The sequence below is a fragment of the Plasmodium inui genome (assembly GCF_000524495.1).
Source record: "Plasmodium inui San Antonio 1 unplaced genomic scaffold supercont1.22, whole genome shotgun sequence".
Classification (NCBI taxonomy): Eukaryota; Apicomplexa; class Aconoidasida; order Haemosporida; family Plasmodiidae; genus Plasmodium; species Plasmodium inui.
In genome coordinates this window covers 82657-101794 of record NW_008481856.1, presented here as the reverse complement: position 1 = coordinate 101794, position 19138 = coordinate 82657, and the positions used below count along the sequence as shown (strand labels likewise).

General features: G+C 42.5%; 1 protein-coding gene across 1 annotated transcript; it reads left to right on the top strand.

The window, feature by feature from the left end:
* Positions 1-558: 558 nt before the first annotated feature.
* On the top strand, positions 559-18276 carry C922_04342 (hypothetical protein; the record flags this gene model as incomplete). Its single annotated transcript, XM_008819925.1, has 11 exons — positions 559-633; positions 900-1002; positions 1244-2304; positions 2634-3439; positions 3668-4217; positions 4489-4773; positions 4915-5058; positions 5275-5591; positions 5746-17464; positions 17625-18033; positions 18167-18276. 11 exons carry the CDS (start codon positions 559-561, stop codon positions 18274-18276), a joined length of 15579 nt encoding a protein of 5192 aa, XP_008818147.1.
* Positions 18277-19138: the final 862 nt, after the last annotated feature.

Sequence of the window (19138 nt, the reverse complement as noted above, 5' to 3'; positions counted from 1 at the left end):
TCTTTTGTAAAGGATATAGACTTCCTTTTTCAGTCAATCTTTTCTGCATTTTTTGACAAAGCGACGGTATTGTGCATTGTAGAAATGTCCACATGTTCAAGTCGCGAAATAAATATCACTTCCCGAGCGTATTCATACTATTCTTTCCTCTAGCGGGGGTATACACCTTTTTAAGCTCTCCGCAAAGGGCAGAAGCGGGTGAAGCACAAACTTGTCTTACCAATTATTATTCAAAGCGAATTCGCATTTTCGAAAGGGAAGGGGATTTATAGCGGAATGTGTCGGGCACCTGCCTTCTTCCCTTCGCTGCATTGATACATGGCTATTTGGCTATTTTTTTTTTTTTTCTTTCATTATGACCTTAACCTTCAGGCAAAAAATTGCCTTGTTTAACACGCCACGAATGAGGCTAGGCGAAATGCTTCAAAAGGGAGAAAAAGAGATTTATGTGAAAAGAATGCATTCAGTTTTATTCCACAATTGTAGCGTCTAATTTGTCTTTTTTTTTTTATTTCCAAGTCTAACTTGAGATAAAATCTGCATGAAAATGTCAAAAAGATGAGCGCAAAAAATATTGAGATTAAGCAGAATGTTTTTTTGTCGAACATTTTTTGCGACTCGGACAATTTGAAGGTAACAAAAAAGGGGGGCATACACCATCGCGGCAGGGAGATGGTCATATTTGTGTGAAGATACATGTGTGTAACTTTTCGCCAAGTGAAAATGCCAAGGGAAGGGAGACATAAAGATCGTTATAAGGGGTGCAGCCAGGATGGCAGAAATTAATCACACGTGTTAGTGCGGAACACTTTCGTCAGCTGCCCCTCTTTACCCTTTGGGCATTCCTAAAAAGAAACAATGTGCACATGCAAATTGGAACTTCCCACCCGCAACGGCAGAATTTAATGAGGAGCAGCCCTAAGAAAAGGGCCAGGGAAAAGGACAAAGAAAAGAATTACTTGTCGGCCCAGAACTTCTGCTACGACAGGGAGGACGATGAAGGTGAGCCCAAAGGGAAAGGCAGCAGATGGGTGTTAGGCATATTTGGTAGCTAGGCAGATAAGTAGACAGACAGGTAGATAGGCGCAGGAGGCGCAAAATAGGCATCTCATGGAAGGCAGCTGATGGGAGATACCCGATGGAGTCACTGCGCCCCTGTGTGCACCTTCACGTGTCCACCTTCACGTGTGCACCTCCGCATGTGTACCTCCCCATGTGAATTTCCAAATCCACCCCAACGCAGACATCTTCAAGGTGGAAGAAATTTACGACCGGGACTTCTCCTCGAAGGAAAAAAAATGCAAGCTCTTTGTGCCGTTCAAAAACAAACGGGAAAGGGAGCCCAGATTTATCACCATAGAAAAGATAAAGAAGAAATATAAAAGCATCAATATATACGATGCGCTAAATGACAAAGTGAGACTCCTCGATTCGGAGGAAGCTAATTACAAATGGAAGGACATACTAAACTATGAGGACTCTTCTTTCGATATATTCACGATAGACGAAATAGTGAAGGAGCTCAAGGAGGAGGAAATTCCAGAGGACCAAATAGGCGAGAAGAGCCAAAAAGTAGAAAAAAACAAGTCAGCAAAGGAGTTAAATCATGAAAATTTAAACAAAAAAGAAAGGAACATCGTTCCGTTTAAGGCGAAAGGAGTTATCTCAAAACAGAAGAACATATTTCAAAGTGTCTTTGACGACATATACATTTATGATTATAATTATGAGTCCAACTTGTTTAGGGTAAAGAAAAAAACATCGAACGAATTTTTCGAAATTCATCGAATGCAGTTTTTTTTTACTAGCGAAAATCCAATACTGTACGCAGAGAAAATTTTTAACGCCATTAAAAACAGATCTACCAGCTTGAAGAGAAAGCTGTACTTTGCAGAAATTGACAACAAGTTTGCGCACTTCAATTGTATACTGAACGATGTCCACGAAATTGCAGAAAATAATTCAATCATAAAGAATGCCACTGATGTGCAATCTATTGCGAGCAATCTGAACTCTTTTTGTAATGTATGGCTAGGCAGAAGAATTTGCAGCAATGAATTTTTTAACTTTCCCAAGCAGTTATACAGAGCTAAGAAGGAAATAAAATACTACAACTACGATTTCGAGAACAAGAAGAATATCATTAAGCAGTGTGTGTTGCTGGAGAATAAGAAAGTCATTAGGACTTTTTTGGGCATTATAAACAAGTGTGCCTTGATTAAGATATCCATATTTGACACCACCATTTCGAGCCCCTACGAGATGAACGACTTTTTCCAGGCGCAGAACGCGTCCGTTTTGAAGGTACGCGGGGGGCAGAGATGGAAAGACGGATAGAGATAGAGAAAGAATGAGAGAGAGAGCGACACAGAGAGAGAGACAAAATAAAAAAAGGGGAGTGCCCAAAAAGGCGAGGCGAAATTGATGAAACACGACTTCTGCAGGGTGGCTGAACGGGGAACCCCGTATGTATGCGTCATACGTGGCTTCGTATGCACGATACGTGGCTTAGTACACACCATACTCAGCTTAGTATGAGCTACACGCAGCTTAGTATGCGCCATACGCAGCTTGATATGCAGCTCATTCCCACCTGCTTGCCAACTTTGTGCTCCCTCCCCCCCGCCGCGCAGTCCTTCGAACGCGTGAACAGCTCCTGGATGAACGACATGAAGACGATCATCGAGGAGAACCTGAAGAATTGCACTAAGGGCAATTACAACCTTAAGGACATCTCCACGGAAACGTTTAAATACACTAAGATAAGGATCTTCTTCAACATACTCAAGTTGATCATCGAAAGGAGAATAAACGAAATGCTGATTAGCAACATGGACGAGTTTGTAAACATGTTCGTGCAAAACATGATAAGCTGCAAGAAAAACAAAAATTACATGCCCATATTCGTAATTAACGTAACCAAGAAATTTGACTACTCCAGATTTATTCTAGACAACACTCCCCTCTCCTTCTTCGAAAAGTTGGAAGATCTGATATATTCGACCCTCATAAAATATCAGCAGATAGAAAAAATAGAAAAGTTAGTAATCCCACAGGTATTCAAAAATGACAAATTCATTTTCTACAAATCTATCAAAGAAAGTGACCAATTTATATGTGAAAAATTACTACACATAAAACACATTTTTCACGAATCAAAAAATATGATAGATAACTATTTATCAAAAATTAACAAGCATGCTGACATTCTGAATTTCAATGTTAATGAGGCCATCCGAAATATTGATATCAATACGAGTGTAGAGCATATTCAAAATATCATTTACAAGAATCTTGAGAAGATACAGAACATTAATGATACCATCGAGGATAATATCAACTTGGGCATCTTTCTCGTCAAATGCAAAGATATCAAGCTTTTTATCATAAATGAGATTAATAATTATATCAAGGCTTTGACCAACATCATTGTCCAGCGGTTAGTTTTTTTAGAGAATTTTTTTCGAATTTTTTGCAATTTTTTGCAATTTTTTTGCAATTTTTTGCAACTTCGGTTGAGTAGTTTTCATTTGTGGGTGGGGTCAGAAAAAGACTCCCATTTGGGATGCACCCCCCTGCGACACCACGTCCGCAACCGTGTCCGCAACCGTGTCCGCAACTGTGTCCGCAACTGTGTCCGCAACTGCTTCTCTCTTCCACACCGCAGATACAAAGAGAAATACACGTCGAACCTCATGTTCTACAACTCCATCATCGTGAGGCTGAAAAAAAAGACGAACAAAATTCAAGACATCTACGAAAAGGAGGAGTATATAAAAGACATGAAGAAGAGCCTTGACTTCATCTCCCACGACATCAAAGAAATCAACGTCCTATTTAACTGCCTGAACAAGCTGAACTACAAATTTTCCAACGATGATTATTTGTCCTACTGGAAAATAGTAAACCGGCCCAGCAAGATCGAAAAAATTGTCAAGGAAGTTAACCAACACATAGTTAAGCAGAAAAATATTCTCCTCGAAGAACTCATAAATGACGAATCCAAGTTCCAGAGCAGCATTGTTGAGATGAAGGAAAATGTGCAATCGATTAGAAGCTTCAACGACGAGAGCAACTATCTCAGCATTAACAAGTTTATTCTGACCGTCCAGAATCAGCTAGCCGTTCTCATCAAAGAGTCCAAGGAAATAAATTACAGGGAGAAACTCTTCAACATTGAAATATCCGATTTTTCCATCCTTCCCAAGATTCAAAATGTGAGGCCTGGGTAGAGGCATAGGAAGAGGGAGAGACGTAGGCATGGGAAGAGGCATAGGAAGAGGGAGACACATAGGCATGGGAAGAGGCATAGACAGAGGGCGTGGAAGAGCGTCTGCCCCGAAGCGCCTCTCCTACGTAGTTCCAATGAAGCGACAGACATTATGTTGCACCTTATTAGATTGACCTTCCCTAAAAGCCACATGATATAATGTTAAAAAACCCGCTGCATCCGCTTCTTCACCTGCACCCGCTTGTTCACCTACTCAGGAACTAAACCTGTATTACACCTTTTGGATCATATACAAAAGCATAAAATCGATGGACGAGCGGTTCGACAAAAAAATAAACTCTCTTAACCACAAAAAAATAGAAGACGACTTTAACTTGATTCTGAAAAATATGAACAAAATTAACAAACACGCTAATGAGTACTACAAAAACAAGAATGGGCTAATCAAAAAGATGAACGAGAAGTTGACCTTCTTCAACTCATACGTGTCTCTGTTAATTTCGTTGAGGAAGCCAAGCATAAAGGAGAGGCACAAGGAGCAGGTACGACCCCGAACAGCTCCCGGGTTATACTCATAGTGTATACACTCCGCGTGAGGAAGGCGCGGATACCAGAATGTACCGTAAAGGGCCTCGTCCTTATTCACTCCCAAACTGATCTGTACATTCTTTCCACTACCCCAGATTGCCCAAATTATTGATGAGAAGAACAACATCGACTTCAACACGATCACATTTAACGATCTCCTCAAGCTGAACATAAACAATAAAATAACGAGCATCATTAACATTTGTGAGAAGGCCAATAAAGAGAATGCCATCGAGAAGGTAAGGCGGGAGAAGTGCATACCGAAATGGGGAACCGTGTGAGGGGGTATATGACAAAAGGGAGAGAAGAGCCTCCCCCTTTTTTGCCCCGTCTAAGAGGAGACGCAGACCTTTTCACGTTGTCCTTTTGTACACATACACATTTACGTGTAAAAAACCTTTTTTTTCCTTCGGGGTTTCCGATGCTATATACCCCCCTTTTCTTTTCCCTCCCAGTTTTTGGGTAAGATAAAAAACAACTTCAGCAAAATCGAGTTCCAAATGAAGCAAGAGGAGAATAACAAAATCTGGATCATCTCCAATATGAACGAAATTTTGACCAAGATAGAGGAAAATCTGGTGATGAATCAAAATCTGCTCATAATAAACATCTACGAGATTTATCACATCGACATAATTAACAATCAGAACATGATGATGAACGCGAACAACATTATTCACACCTTGAAGAAGAGTCAGAATCTGTTTCTGTACCTGAGTCGGATCTTCGTGCTGACGGACATTTCGAAGCAGCTGGCGAACGAGTCCAAAAAGTGGGCACCGAGAGGGGAGTTAGCGGCGGTGCGCTCACGGCGGTGCGCCCGGTTGTTCCGTCGTTAACTGGAATTTTGTTCTTATATTTCCACTTTTTCCACTTTTTCACATTTTTCCTTCTTCGTATTTTCCCCCTTTCCGCTGCCGCGACAGGTACAAGCTCATCTACAGCAACTTCCTCAACCTGTGCAAGCTCATAGAGGAAGACAAGAAGCTGGAGAAGTTCTGTGCCAGGAAGGACACCAAGGAGAAGCTAGCTGAGCTCTACAGTAACCTAAGCCTTCTCCTAAAAAGCATCAATGAGTACCTAGACCTCAAAAGGGAGATCTTCAACCGATTCTACTTCCTCAGCACAGACGATCTGATTAATTTGATCTCGTCCAATATCAATGACCAAATAAACACCTACCTTTTTAAAATTTTTAATAGCATTTACAAGCTGGTGATCGTGAATGGACACATCGTGGCGTTTCAGTCCCAGAGGGGAGAGGAACTCCTTCTCTGCAACGAAATTGAAATTGAAAAAAAAGAGATCACGGAAATCCTGGTGGAGGTGGAGAAGGAGATGTTCTTCAGCGTGAAGAAACAAATCTATGACAACATTCTGGAGTATAAAAATTTGATGGACATAAAGGAGGATGACTTCCTCAAGAGCAACAATGACATTAAGAGTTACTCTAAGTGTAAGTCGTATGACTACAACTCGGGAGACTCCGTGAGCAGTTTTTCGTCCAGCGGGAGCATGGCCGATGAGGGGGAGGAGCCGCGCGACGGGGGGGGTGCCCAAAACGGGACAGTTACCCACAACGGGAGAGCCGCCCAAAATGGGGGTGTACCGCTTGATTCGCCCCCCGGGGAGTCCCCTTCATCCGCCATCCTCCCCTCGGTGAACAAAAAGGTCCTCTTCTCCCTGAACAAGAACAGCCAATTCGTACTGATCATAAAGAATCTCTTCTGGTCGAACCTCGTAGAACTATTTCTAAAATACAACAACCTGAGTAAATACAAAAAAATCTTGAATGAAGAGTTATACGAATATATTAACATAATTAACAAAGTAGACAAGAAGAAGAGCGTCCTCTTACACACTCTCATCATATCGCTAGTTCACAACAGAGACATAGTACAGGAGTTAATAAAAAAGAGAGTCAATGATGTGAATAACTTCAATTGGTTAATACAGCTCAAGTATTTCTACTACAACAAAAATTTGTACATCAAATATCTGAACGAGTCTTATATATATGGTTACGAATACATCCACAATGACAATAAGATTATCCTCACCAGTTTGATAAATAAATACTTCATATCGATTTTACATTCTTATAGCTCGAAGTTGGGTGTATGTTCTGTGGGGTTGGCTGGAACAGGGAAGACAGAGACGACAAAGTATTTCTCCAAATTCGTTGGGAAGTTCTACTTCGTCTACAACTGCAGTTGTAATATCAACTTTGACTTTCTGAAAAATTTATTCTTTGGAATTGCCACGAATGGCATATTTTTCTGCTTCGACGAATTTAACAGAATAAGTATAGAGGCCCTCAGCGTGCTGGCACAGCAGCTGTGTAATTTGTTCAGTGCCAAGTCGAGGAAGTTCACCCGGAGTGGCATCCATCGTGGTGGCAGCTTTGCGCAGATTACACACCCAGGGGGTAGTGACGTGGGGCGGGACACTGCCGAGGAGGTAGGTGAAGAATCTCCTATTGAAGGACACACTGGCGGGTGCATCTCCCAACAAAGGGGACCACTCGGGGGGGGAACACACCTAACTGGGAATACCCACCTTTCTGGGAAACCCCACGCTGCTGGCCGAACCCACGTGAGCAAAAAAAACATGCTCTTCTTCGAAGGGAAGTACATAAAAATCAACGAAGAGTTTAACATTTTTATCATCATAAACCCATTTTACAAAGGAAGGAGTGAACTACCAAATAACATTAAGGCCCTGTTCCGTTTTTTCCACTTTATTAAGCCCGACTTTTTCACCATCGTGGAGGTAATGCTCTACTCCAAGGGGTACAAATACAGTAAGGTCTTGTCAAAAAAGATTATCCTCCTCTTCGAACTATGTGAGCATAATTTAAGCCCCCAGAAACATTACAAATATGACCTGAGAACGGTGAAGAAGATAACCTACGTCATGGGGAAAATCATCGTCGACAAGGACAACAACAATCATAACAAGAACATTTTCTATGAGTACAAATTTCTCTTCATCGCTATTATCGAGTGTATAATGCCCTCCATCGTCCGAAATGACATTTATATCTTCCTCACCATTATGAAGAACATCTTCTATGAGCTCTACGCTTATAATCAGTCTCTCAATCCGTCCGGCAAGACCTGCGGCGCCATCGACTTGAAGTGCATCCTGTCCAGCAAGAGGAACAACGACAATAGTATACTCATGTATTTGAAGAGTTTTTATTGCAATATGATGAGCGACCCGGGCGAGAGAGGCGCCAGGGATGGCAGGGACGGCGGCGAAAACGGCAATGACGCAGAGAAGAACGATCAGGCCGAGCAGCACCATGACGGTGATAAGCATCAGGGGAAGGGGGAGCAACCCCAGATTCGGGACGGCTCAGCAGACAACACGAAAGGAGACGCCAGAGACGAATGGAGAGACCACACGAAAAACCGCCAACAGGGCCATTCCGAAATGGCCGCCCCCACCCGCACGTGCAAAAAGGACAACCGAAATTCCCCAAAGATCGGCGTGGAGATGTTACCCGATGAAGGGAAGGGACCAGCCAAGGAAGACAATCATCAAGGCAGCAAACTATTTCTAAGCAAAAAAGAAATCGTGGAAGATTATCTAAAAAAAATGTTAAAAAAGAAGATGCTAGAGTTGAATTACGTAGGCACAGACAGGTACGTCAGCAAACTTATTCAGTTGTACAATATGATAAAATTTCACACGGGCATTCTCTTCCTCTCATACCCACTCTCCAAAACGACATCGTATAAAATTTTGAGCAGAACCATAAACACCATCAACGATAGGGAGATAATAAAAAGAAAAATGAATGACTATGTTATAAATGCCAACGTGGTACGGGAGATGGACATGCTGGGTTTTTATGAAGAGGTTTCAAATAAATGGGTTCATGGAATATTAACAAAAAAAATAATAGAGATAAATTCTACCTTCAATAGGAGTGATTACCTTAACATTATTTACTTTGATTGTTATTTGCATTCCTTGTGGATAGAGAATCTTAATTCCGTTTTGGATGAATCAAAAATTCTGTGCTTGTCCAAATGTGACATCATCCCAATTTATGATCATACTCGCTTTATAATGGAGACGTATGACTTGAAAGACATCACTATGGCCACAGTAAGCCGATGCGGATTGATCATTTTAAATAACTACGATTTAGATATCGCCTCTTACATCTGTTCGTATGTAAACTCACTGACAACCAATTTCGATGCCATTCATAAGCACATTTTGATAAATCTATTTATCGTCTTTTTTTACCAATCTCTCCTCTTCATCAGTATCAACAACTTATTTGTGTATACATTTAATGAGTACTATTATTGCATTTCTTTTATTAAATGTATTGATAGCTTATTTTCCTACTGCTCCTTCGAGATTAATGACTCCAGTAAGAATGAGAGTTACCAGAAATACATCACATCTATCTTTGTCTATTCTTTGATCTGGAGTGTGGGTTCTAATACGTACAAAAGGGGCCGAAAAATCTTTAACGATTTCCTTTGCAAGCAAATTGTGAGGCATAATTTGAAGTTAACGTTTGAGACCCTCGACGGGAGGCTGATAGATGTTCGTCAGTTTAAAGAGAGCAGCGGGCCGGACGCGGCGGAGACCATTGATAGGGACAGCATCTTGGCTACTTCGATCAGCGGCGTGGTCAAGCAGCAGGCGGAGGAGACACCCCTTATCAGTGGAGCAGGCAACCAGGAGGAGGAAACCCCCCTTATCAGCGCCAACGCGGAGGATGTTTGCAGTGATTACGAAGGGGACTGCCAATCCCACAGCAGCGATTGCGCAAGTGACTTCCAATCCCTCAGCAGCGACGCCCCCTCGGATGTCGACATCTACAACGACCGGAACGATCCCATCGAGCGTCACTACGAAAACGTTAATAGCATGTACGACTACTACCTGCGTACCACTCGCAAGTGCAGGAATCTCTTCAAGAGCTACGACCCGCGTCTGGGGGAGGGCGAGCACGGGTGGCTCTCTGGCAAGTGCTACGGGAACTGCAGCTCCGACTCGAACTCGAGCAACGACGAGAGGTACTTGAAGCGGCGGGGAGGGCGCAGAAAGAAGAAGTACCTTAACGAGCACGCCTCGGGTAGCTTGGACGACGTGCTGCAGAGCGTGAGTTACTACAACGATGTGTACGGCCTGGCGGGGGGGTGTAGCGGTGTTAAGCGAAGCGGTGTTAAGCGAAGCGGTGGTAGGGGAGGCAGCGATGGACAAAGCGGTGGTAGACAAAACACTAAACCCGATGGACGTGCCGACAATCGTCCCCCCTCCACCTCTCTGCACATCTCCCACCTGGATGAGTCCCCCAAAGGGAGAACCAGAACAGCCAAGCCCCGCGCAGAAGCGGAGCTCAGGATAAACCTGTTCGATTTTTACTTCAAATATGAGAAAAACGTGATGAGCCACCTAAACAACAAAGAGAATAAGTTTACCCTGATGGACGAATGCCTCAGCAACACAGATATCATGATAAAACAGAAGAAACACTTGTCGATGCTTTACAATATAGATATCTTCATGAAAAATAAAAAGAGCATTATCATATCTGGTTGTAGTAACATAGGGAAAACGCTAACTGTAGATTACTACCTAAACAAGGTGATGTCAAAGGATAAGTTTTTCACCGTCGATTTTTATTTTTCGTATAGCACCACAAGTAACCACGTGAGGAATTACATCGAGTCTAAGTTGACCAGACGGAGAAGTAACTTCTATGGAACGACGAACAACAGGATCTGCGTCTTCTACATTGACGACATAAACATAGAAACGGAAGTGGGTTCAATACAGAGGAGTCACTACTTATCCTCTCATGAGTTTCTACGCATGCTGTTTAATTATAAATTTTTTATCGATAAAAATTTAGGGGTAAAATACGTCGAAGATTTGACCTGTCTAGCGACGATGAACAATGCGTATACCAACACAACACATAGTTCAAGATTGTACAACAATTTTAACATTATCTATTACAATAACTATAACTATAAGGAAATTTTTGATATTTTTTTCTGCAATTTGAGGAACATGTTTAGCATTTACGATATTAATATAAAAAGTCTGGCTAGGAACTTGGTGGAGATGCAGATAGATATATATAAGGAAGTGAAATCAATGAAACAGAGTTACTACCTCTACAATGTGGAAGATCGAGAGGGAAAGGAAATCTTCCTACACTCTTTTAACATAAATAATATGAGAGATATATACAAATGTGTGCATTATTTGTCCAAAAATATCAACCTCAGGAAGGAACAAATGCTTCTATACTTTCTGTACGAAAATAAAGCCCTTTATGAGGAAAGTTTTTTCTCGAAAGATGCGAAAAAGAAATGTAACCAAATTGTTAAGACAAATTTTAGAAAATACTTCCCTCAGGAGGAGTATGAGAAAGTTGCCAGTCAGTATGATAATGGACTCCTCTTTTGTAATTTCCTCAATTTGTATCAAAATGTGTACGAGCAGGTCTCCGATTTTAACGACCTCTACAACTGTGTGTACGGATATATATCCGAATACAGCAACAGTGAGAAGATTAATATAATCTTATTCGATAATGTCCTCATTTATATCTGCAAGATAACCAAAACGTTTATGACTGAGAATTCGCATATCCTCTGTATCGGCATTAACGACGCGGTGAAGAGGAAGGTAAACAAAATCTGTGCATTCATAATTAACAAGACGCTTGTCGTGTCGGAGCTGAACAAGAATAGTAAGGCTTCCCAATTTGTAGAAGAAATCAAGAGATGCCTCTTCGATTGCGGAATTTATGAAAAACAGTGTGTCTACTATCTCAATGATGAAAATAGCAGCTTCCATTTTGTCCTGGAAAATCTGAATAACATTTATAATTACGGAGACAGCTATCTCCTCTACAATGAGGACAACTTAAAGAAGATATACAGTGAGTGTAAGAATAAATGTGAGGAGGAGCACGTCGTTAGGAATTTGACCAACATTTACAGCATTTACAAGAAAACCATTCGAAAGTGCTTTCACGTCAGTCTGAACATCTCGGCCGGAAGCTCCGACGCTATTCTGAAGTTCCCGTACATCCTCAAAAACTCCCGCATCATCTACTTCGAGGAGGACAACAACGAGGGGCTCCACGTCATCACAAAGAATTTTTTCACAAAGGGGGAGGGGCCAACCAGGAGCGTAGAGAAGTCGGTTAAGACGATAGGAGATCCAACTGGGGTGATAGACAACGCTGCTAAAACGATAGACGCCGCCGCTAACACGATAGACAACGCTGCTAAAACGGTAGATACCGCCGCTAACACGATAGACGACCCCACTTCCTCTATCGCTACCGCTTCTCGCGCCGCCCCCCCGCGGACGCTGGCCTCCATCGACCTAGAGGTGGTGAACCCGCACCAGGATCTCAAGTGTCTCGAAGGAGTCGTCCAGGACAAGGTGTTCATCCGCATCCACAAGGAAGTGATTCACTTGGCGAAGAAGTATCAAGAGGAGAAGCAGGTCCACGTCTGCGTAAACTCAAACAAGTATGTCCACTTTCTCCATTACTTTGACTACTTTTACAACGTGAAGCGGAAAGAATTCGACATCAACATTGACCTCTACAGAAAGGCACTGAATAAATTGCACAAATGCGAGCAGGACATCAAAACGATGAAGAATTACCTTCTAAATATGCAACCAGTGCTTAACAGTACAAACATAGAAATGAAGAAAAAGGTAAATGAAATGGAGAGACAGTCCAAAGAGGCATACATCAAACAGACAGAAATCAAAAAAAAAGAATGCGAAATGAAGACAAAGATAAAAAACATAACACATTTAAAAAATGAAGTCAACGAAGAAATAACAAAAAGTTTTGCTCTCCTTAATGAATCCCTAAACAATTTAAACAAATTGAAAGTAGAACACCTCAGAGAGTTAAAAGCCTTTGTTAACCCCCCCTCCATTGTCGTCATGGTTATGCAGTGCATCTTAACATTTTTAAAGGAAGACGAAAAATACCTGCAAGGGAAGTTAATCAGACCAAAAACGCTCAATTATTGGATCTTAGCACAGAAAACGATCTTTAGAGACTCCAAGGTATTTCTGGACAATTTGAAGAATTACGATAAGAATCTAATTGAAGAAGAAATGATCACAAAGATTTCTCCACTCATTAAGAATAAAAATTTTAACCCCAAGTTTGTGAGAAAAGCGTCTAAGGCATGCGAAACGATGTGTCAATGGATCCTCGCCATTTACCACTACTTTATCATTAACAAGGAGCTGAAACCGAAGAAGGAGGAAGTCATGACTTTAGAAAACGAAATAAACAAAGAACTCACCTACCTCGATGCATGCAAAGAAGAGCTAAATATAGTCAACAATAATCTGTGTACCATAGAGAAGGAGAAAGAGGAAATTACCATCAAACAGAAGCAACTTGTGGACAAAATAGAAAACATCAAACAAAGAATTCAAAGATCCAAAATGATCCTGTCCTGTCTTCTGGAGCAAGAAATCAAATGGAACAAGAAAAAAAAAAACTTAAAAAAAAAAAGGGATCTACTGATTGGAGACTGCATCATCGTGTCATCCCTCATCAATTACATGTCTTACTTTCCATACGAGTACCGCAAAGTCATTAAGTTAAAAGTGAAGGAAATTCTAAGAAGGCACCACATTAAACATACCAAGGATATCTCCATCTATACCTTCCTGGAGTCCAAAATTAACATAGAGAAGTGGGTCTCCTATGGACTCACCAACAGCAGGTTCTACTTCGAAAACATCGTCATCATGAATAACAGCATTAAGTACAACTTGCTCATCGACCCGCATTTCATCGTCACCAACTTTCTGAAAAAAATGTACCATAAGAACAGGGACGTAGAGGTCCTGCGAAATAATAGCTCCAACTTTGTAGACAAAATAGAAAGGGGCATGCATCTGGGGAACGTTATCCTTTTCACGCATTATGACGACGACTCCAGTGTTCTGTTCAACGCGCTATTTAATTACAAAATTGCCAAAACTCTCCTCAGCTTTGGACGCGAGCGGGCGGGTACCAACACCAACCAGGCTGCGCGGAACCGCGAATCCGTTTCGGACGAGGATCCCCCCCAGGGAAGGGGAAAAGCATCAGAGAAAGCGGCGACACAACAGGGAGTAAACGCATCAGAGAAAGTGGCGGCACAACAGGGAGTAAACGCATCAGAGAAAGCGGCGGCATCGGAGGGGATGGACGCATCAGATAAAGCGGCGAATTCAGAGCGGGTGCACACATCCGACAAAGCGACAGCACCCCCAGTGAGCGGCACGCTGACCCAAAACAACTGCGTCAATTTCAACAACAAAATCATCACCGTGGACAGCGCCTTCAACATTTACTTCATCGTGTACGGAAGCACCCAATTCAACGACAACACGCAAAATCACCTCAACGTAATCGATTTCAACATAAACCTAGACATACTGGAAGAGTATTTCCTGACAAATCTCATCGATAAGCTCTTCCGAGCAACCAATGAAAATAGAACCGCACTCATTCATCAGATACACGACCTGAACAAACAGATGGTAAATCAAGAAGAAGAAATCCTACACATATTAAATTACAAGGAAGACATTCTAAGTGATGACGATATTGTCATCAGCTTCGAGAGCGCCAACAAGATATTCTTAAAAAATAAAAAAAAAATGAAAGAATACAAAATGAATAAGTTAGAAATTGCCAAAATTAGAAAAAATTATATGAGCATGTCAGAGCACATCTCCGTTATTTATCACTGCATTAATAACTTAGTGACTTTGAATCCGATGTATAATTTTTCCATTTTATCCTTTGTGCAACTCCTAAATATCAGCATTGACAAATCGGAGGAGAACAAACTGCTCGATAAAAGAAAAAAAGACATACTAAATATCTTCACGAGGAAAATCCACTACGAGATTTCTAGGACCCTCTCTGAGAAGCACCAACAGATTTTTTTTTTCTACCTTGTGTGCATGATAAATATATACAAGGGTGAGATAGAATACGACGATTATTACTTCCTCGTGTATGATGATTACCCCAAGGGGGATGACATTCGCAATGAAGTCTTCCGAAAGGTGAAATCTAAGCGGAACGATAAGCCAAATGTTGACAAAGTTTTGCAAAACAGCACTGTAGTGGTAGTGGATTCCTCTTCCATTTCGAAGCAACCATGTGACGGGGGCAAAGGGGAAGAACTCGTCACTTCGGACGACGAAATGGATGAGCTCAGCGAGGAGGAGGACCTCCAGACGGTTGGAGACGACGTATCCATTCACAGCCTCGAGTCGGATGGATGCGACCCGCAGGCAACGGAGGAAGGTTCCAGTAATTCCCAGGCTATCGCCACTCAGAGGACAAGGGGAGATCCCAATGCAGAAATGAATGCTAACCATCTGGTGAGCGTCACCCTGGAGGAGTACCTCCTACTCCCCAAGAGGAGCGAAAAGGACGACTTTTTGAATTCCTGCGAGGGGAATGTGCTGCTCCAGGGCGGGGGCACAGAGGAGGGGCGTCCCACTGGTGGGGGTGTCACTGGTGGAGGTGCCACTGATGGATGTACCTCCAACGGAGGGGAGGCCCAATTCACCTTCAACTTCGAAACGAAAAACCTGTCCTGGCTAAGCGCCAAGGAGTACCTTAGCGTGAAGAAGCTAATCAGGAAGGAAAAATATTTTCTCTTCTTTAAAAAGGCCTTCAACGAGTATGAACATCTATTCAGGAGCATCAAGACAGACCACACGATATTGCAACACAAGGATTTAAAGCATCTGCTAACAGACTTCGAAAAATTAATTATTTTTAAAATTTTCCGCTTTGACATTCTCAAACTTAACATGAACAATTATGTAGATGCGTGTCTGAAGATCGGATCTCAGAGCTACGCGAAGGATCTCTACAAATGCTACGAACACTCGTCCCAGAATAAATTGATCCTCATTTTGTCTGAAAACCGGCTAAGCACAGCTAGCGAAATTATGATACTGAATGAAAAGATTACTGGAAAGAATAATCTAATCATTTATAACAAAAACGACAAAAACTACCTGTTGCAGATCTTAAATGATTCCATTAAAAATGGGTTCTGGGTACTAATCGAGAATGCTCACCTGAATATCCATCTCATTCTGGAGATTGAAAAATATATCGAAGCCTGCAACATCCAGTACTCCAATCCAGATTTCAGAATCTGGATCAGCACCAGCTCGGTGAAGTCCTTCCCTGACTACCTCCTCAAGCTCTGTGTGAAGATCACCTTCGAGAATGTCCACAATTTGAAGTCGGGGTTGCTCAACATTTACACCAACTTCGCGCAGGAGGAGGAGGAGGAAGAAGAGGAGGACGAAGCGGAGGAGGAAGAAGAGGAGGACGAAGCAGAGGAGGAAGAAGGGGAAGACGATGAGGAAGACGAAGCGAATGATGAGGAAGACGAAGCGGATGATGAGGAAGCGGAGGATGACGAGGCGAATCGCCTACCGTCCGATCCGCACGGTGGACGGCTCCCCCGATGCGGAACCCCGCGCAAAGGCGTCGTCGACGTTGGCACCAAGTGGGGCCAAGGGGATAACTCAGAAGGGCCCCCGAGCGGAGGAACGGAAAAAAGGAATAAGAATCTACCTAGGGGAGGAAACGAAAGGAGCGAAAAGAGGAAGCAAAAAAGCGGCCAACAGAGGCCCCAAAAGAGGCCTCAAAAAAGGAGCGAAAACGAAAACATCCTGATGAACAAACTACACTTCAGCCTCTGCTTCTTCCACGCACTCATACAAGAGAGAAGCAAATTCAAGAGCAAAGCATTTAATAACTGTTACGAGTTCACCGACATCGATCTCAAGTTGTCCAAGGAAAACATCATCAAATTTTTTAGAAACAAAAATATAGACATAAATCTATTGCTCTACCTTATTGGAAATATTATCTACGGTGGTACCATAATAGACGTAACGGACCAGAGATGCTTTAACATCATTCTCAACAAATACATAAATGAGAAGGTCATTTACTCCAACAATGAATACAAATATAACAGCTACTACTACTGTCCTCACAGTTCAAATAAGAACCTTTTTCTAAGGTATGTTAAGTCCTTAAATTTTATAACCGATTTTTCTATTTTCAATTTACACCCCTCTCTGAATACACTATATCTGCAAAATTATAATTTAAAAATCTTGAAGAATCTGGAGAAGCTAGAATACAATGTAACGAAGGACAAGTCAGAGATGCATATCTTCTCCATCATTCATGTCTTGACCCAGCTCCTTCCTCCATTCATAGATGCCAACAAGCTAAACGAATTCTTTGTGAATAACTTAAACTGCTCTATCATTACCTTCCTCAAAATGGAAACAGACAAATATAACAATCTCCTAAGGACCATATATGATGACTTAACCAAAATAATTAACTTTGTCAAGGGGAGAATGAATTTTACTAAAATCTGTCCCACTTACAATTCGCTTTCTAATTTGTGTGTCCCGAAGAGATGGATTGCCTGTTCCTTTTTTACCAATTTGCAGCTTTTTCACTACGCTAAGTTGATTAGCCGGAAGGTTTCCTACCTTAACAGATACATCGCCCATTTGGATAATCGCGTCTTCAACTTGGCCGCCTTCATGTCCCCGAGGGTGGGTTCTCCAGGGAATAGCAGTTAATTGGCTGTTAAGAGGCTGCTAAGCGGCTGCTAAGCGGCCCCTTTTGCCCTCCGCTTTGTAACCTTATAGCCTATTCACCCCCACGCGACACTTTTGCCCTAACGATTCACCTCGCCGCTTCCCCTCCACGCAGAGCCTCATGCTGGCCATCCGCCAAAAGATGTGCACCGAAGCGAAGATCGACGCCAACAACGTCAAGCTCAAGTACGAAATTTCCCCTTACTTCAACGAGGAAGACATCAAGGAGGACGGCTACTTCGTGGGTGGACTCTTCATCGAGGGCGCCATGTTTGACGCCACAAACATGCTCATAAAGGAGTCAACAAGAAAGTACCTCTACTGCCCCATGCCCTACATCAAGGTGTACTTCCTCACCAAGAGCTCACCCGTGGCGAAGCCCCTCTCCAGGCCTGTCAAACCTGCCAAAACTTCCAACCCTTCCAAACCTGCCGCTGACCCCACCAAAGGCCGCGTCCACCGCCACCACAGCTCCAACTTCCACATATTCAAGTGCCCCATATACAAAAATATGCACAAAACGGGTAGGCGAACGGAGGGGGACGCTCTCTCCCGCGTTCATCCCCATCCGAGCGCTTCATCTGTGCAGCTCACCTGTGCAATTAACCTCCGCAACTCACGTCCGCAACTCACCTGTGCGCACCCCTCCCCCCGCAGACAACCGCCTAAACAACAACGAACCCATATTCTACTTAAAGATAAACTCCAAGGAGAGGAAGGAAAAATGGATTGAACGAAATGTGTCCGGCGTGTTAATACTAAAATGAAGGGCTTACCAAAAAAAAAACAAAAAAAGGGAGGGAAAATACATACACACTTATGCAGGTGGGAGGATTCGCCACACGATCATTGAAAACGTCACGCGGGATGATTCATTCGTATCCTCCACCCTTTTTGTCCTGAGTCGCGAACACTGCGGAGGTGTACCATAATCAGTTTTCTCCTTTTTTCGCCCCAGTCGGTCATTACACACGCCACAGCGCTAACTTAACCGCTTCTTTTCAAAATAAACAAATTTACATGCGCGTTTAAATGTGCATCCCTTTTTCCCCCTCGAGGTGTTACAAAAAAGAAAAAAAAAAAAAGGGAAGAAAATGTGCTCGTAGTAAGCGTCCCCTTAAAAAAAATGAGTCCGCGGTTTGGCAATTTCGTCAAACGGGTGAGCAATGTAGACGAACTGCTTGGCCAGTCCGAACTGCACAATCGAGAAGGAGGGCCCCCCCCAACACATTCTATGGTTCCCCATTTGGGCTGCTACACTTTACAAATGTTGTTTCACCAAACAGATTCGTCGCATTCACACCTCTTCAATTTTGTGGAGGCCCAACAAATGGGGCACACATTGTCGTAATGTTGTGTTCACCGCTTGGTGCAAAAATGGAAACCCTGAGCGCGGTGGCATACATTTAGCCATTTATTCAAAGTGTACCTCTTAAATTGCCCCCATGGTGCTGAGTCTCCGGAAAGGTTCCCATTCGCTCGTTTCTAATTCGCTTCTTTCTCTCATTCGATTGTTGAGAATACCCTTTTTTTTGGAGGGGAATCTTTCTTGTTGAACTTCCTGACCGATGCAGCGGAATCGCTGGGGAAAAAAAAAAGGGAAGACCCTTCATCAGTGGCGAAATGATA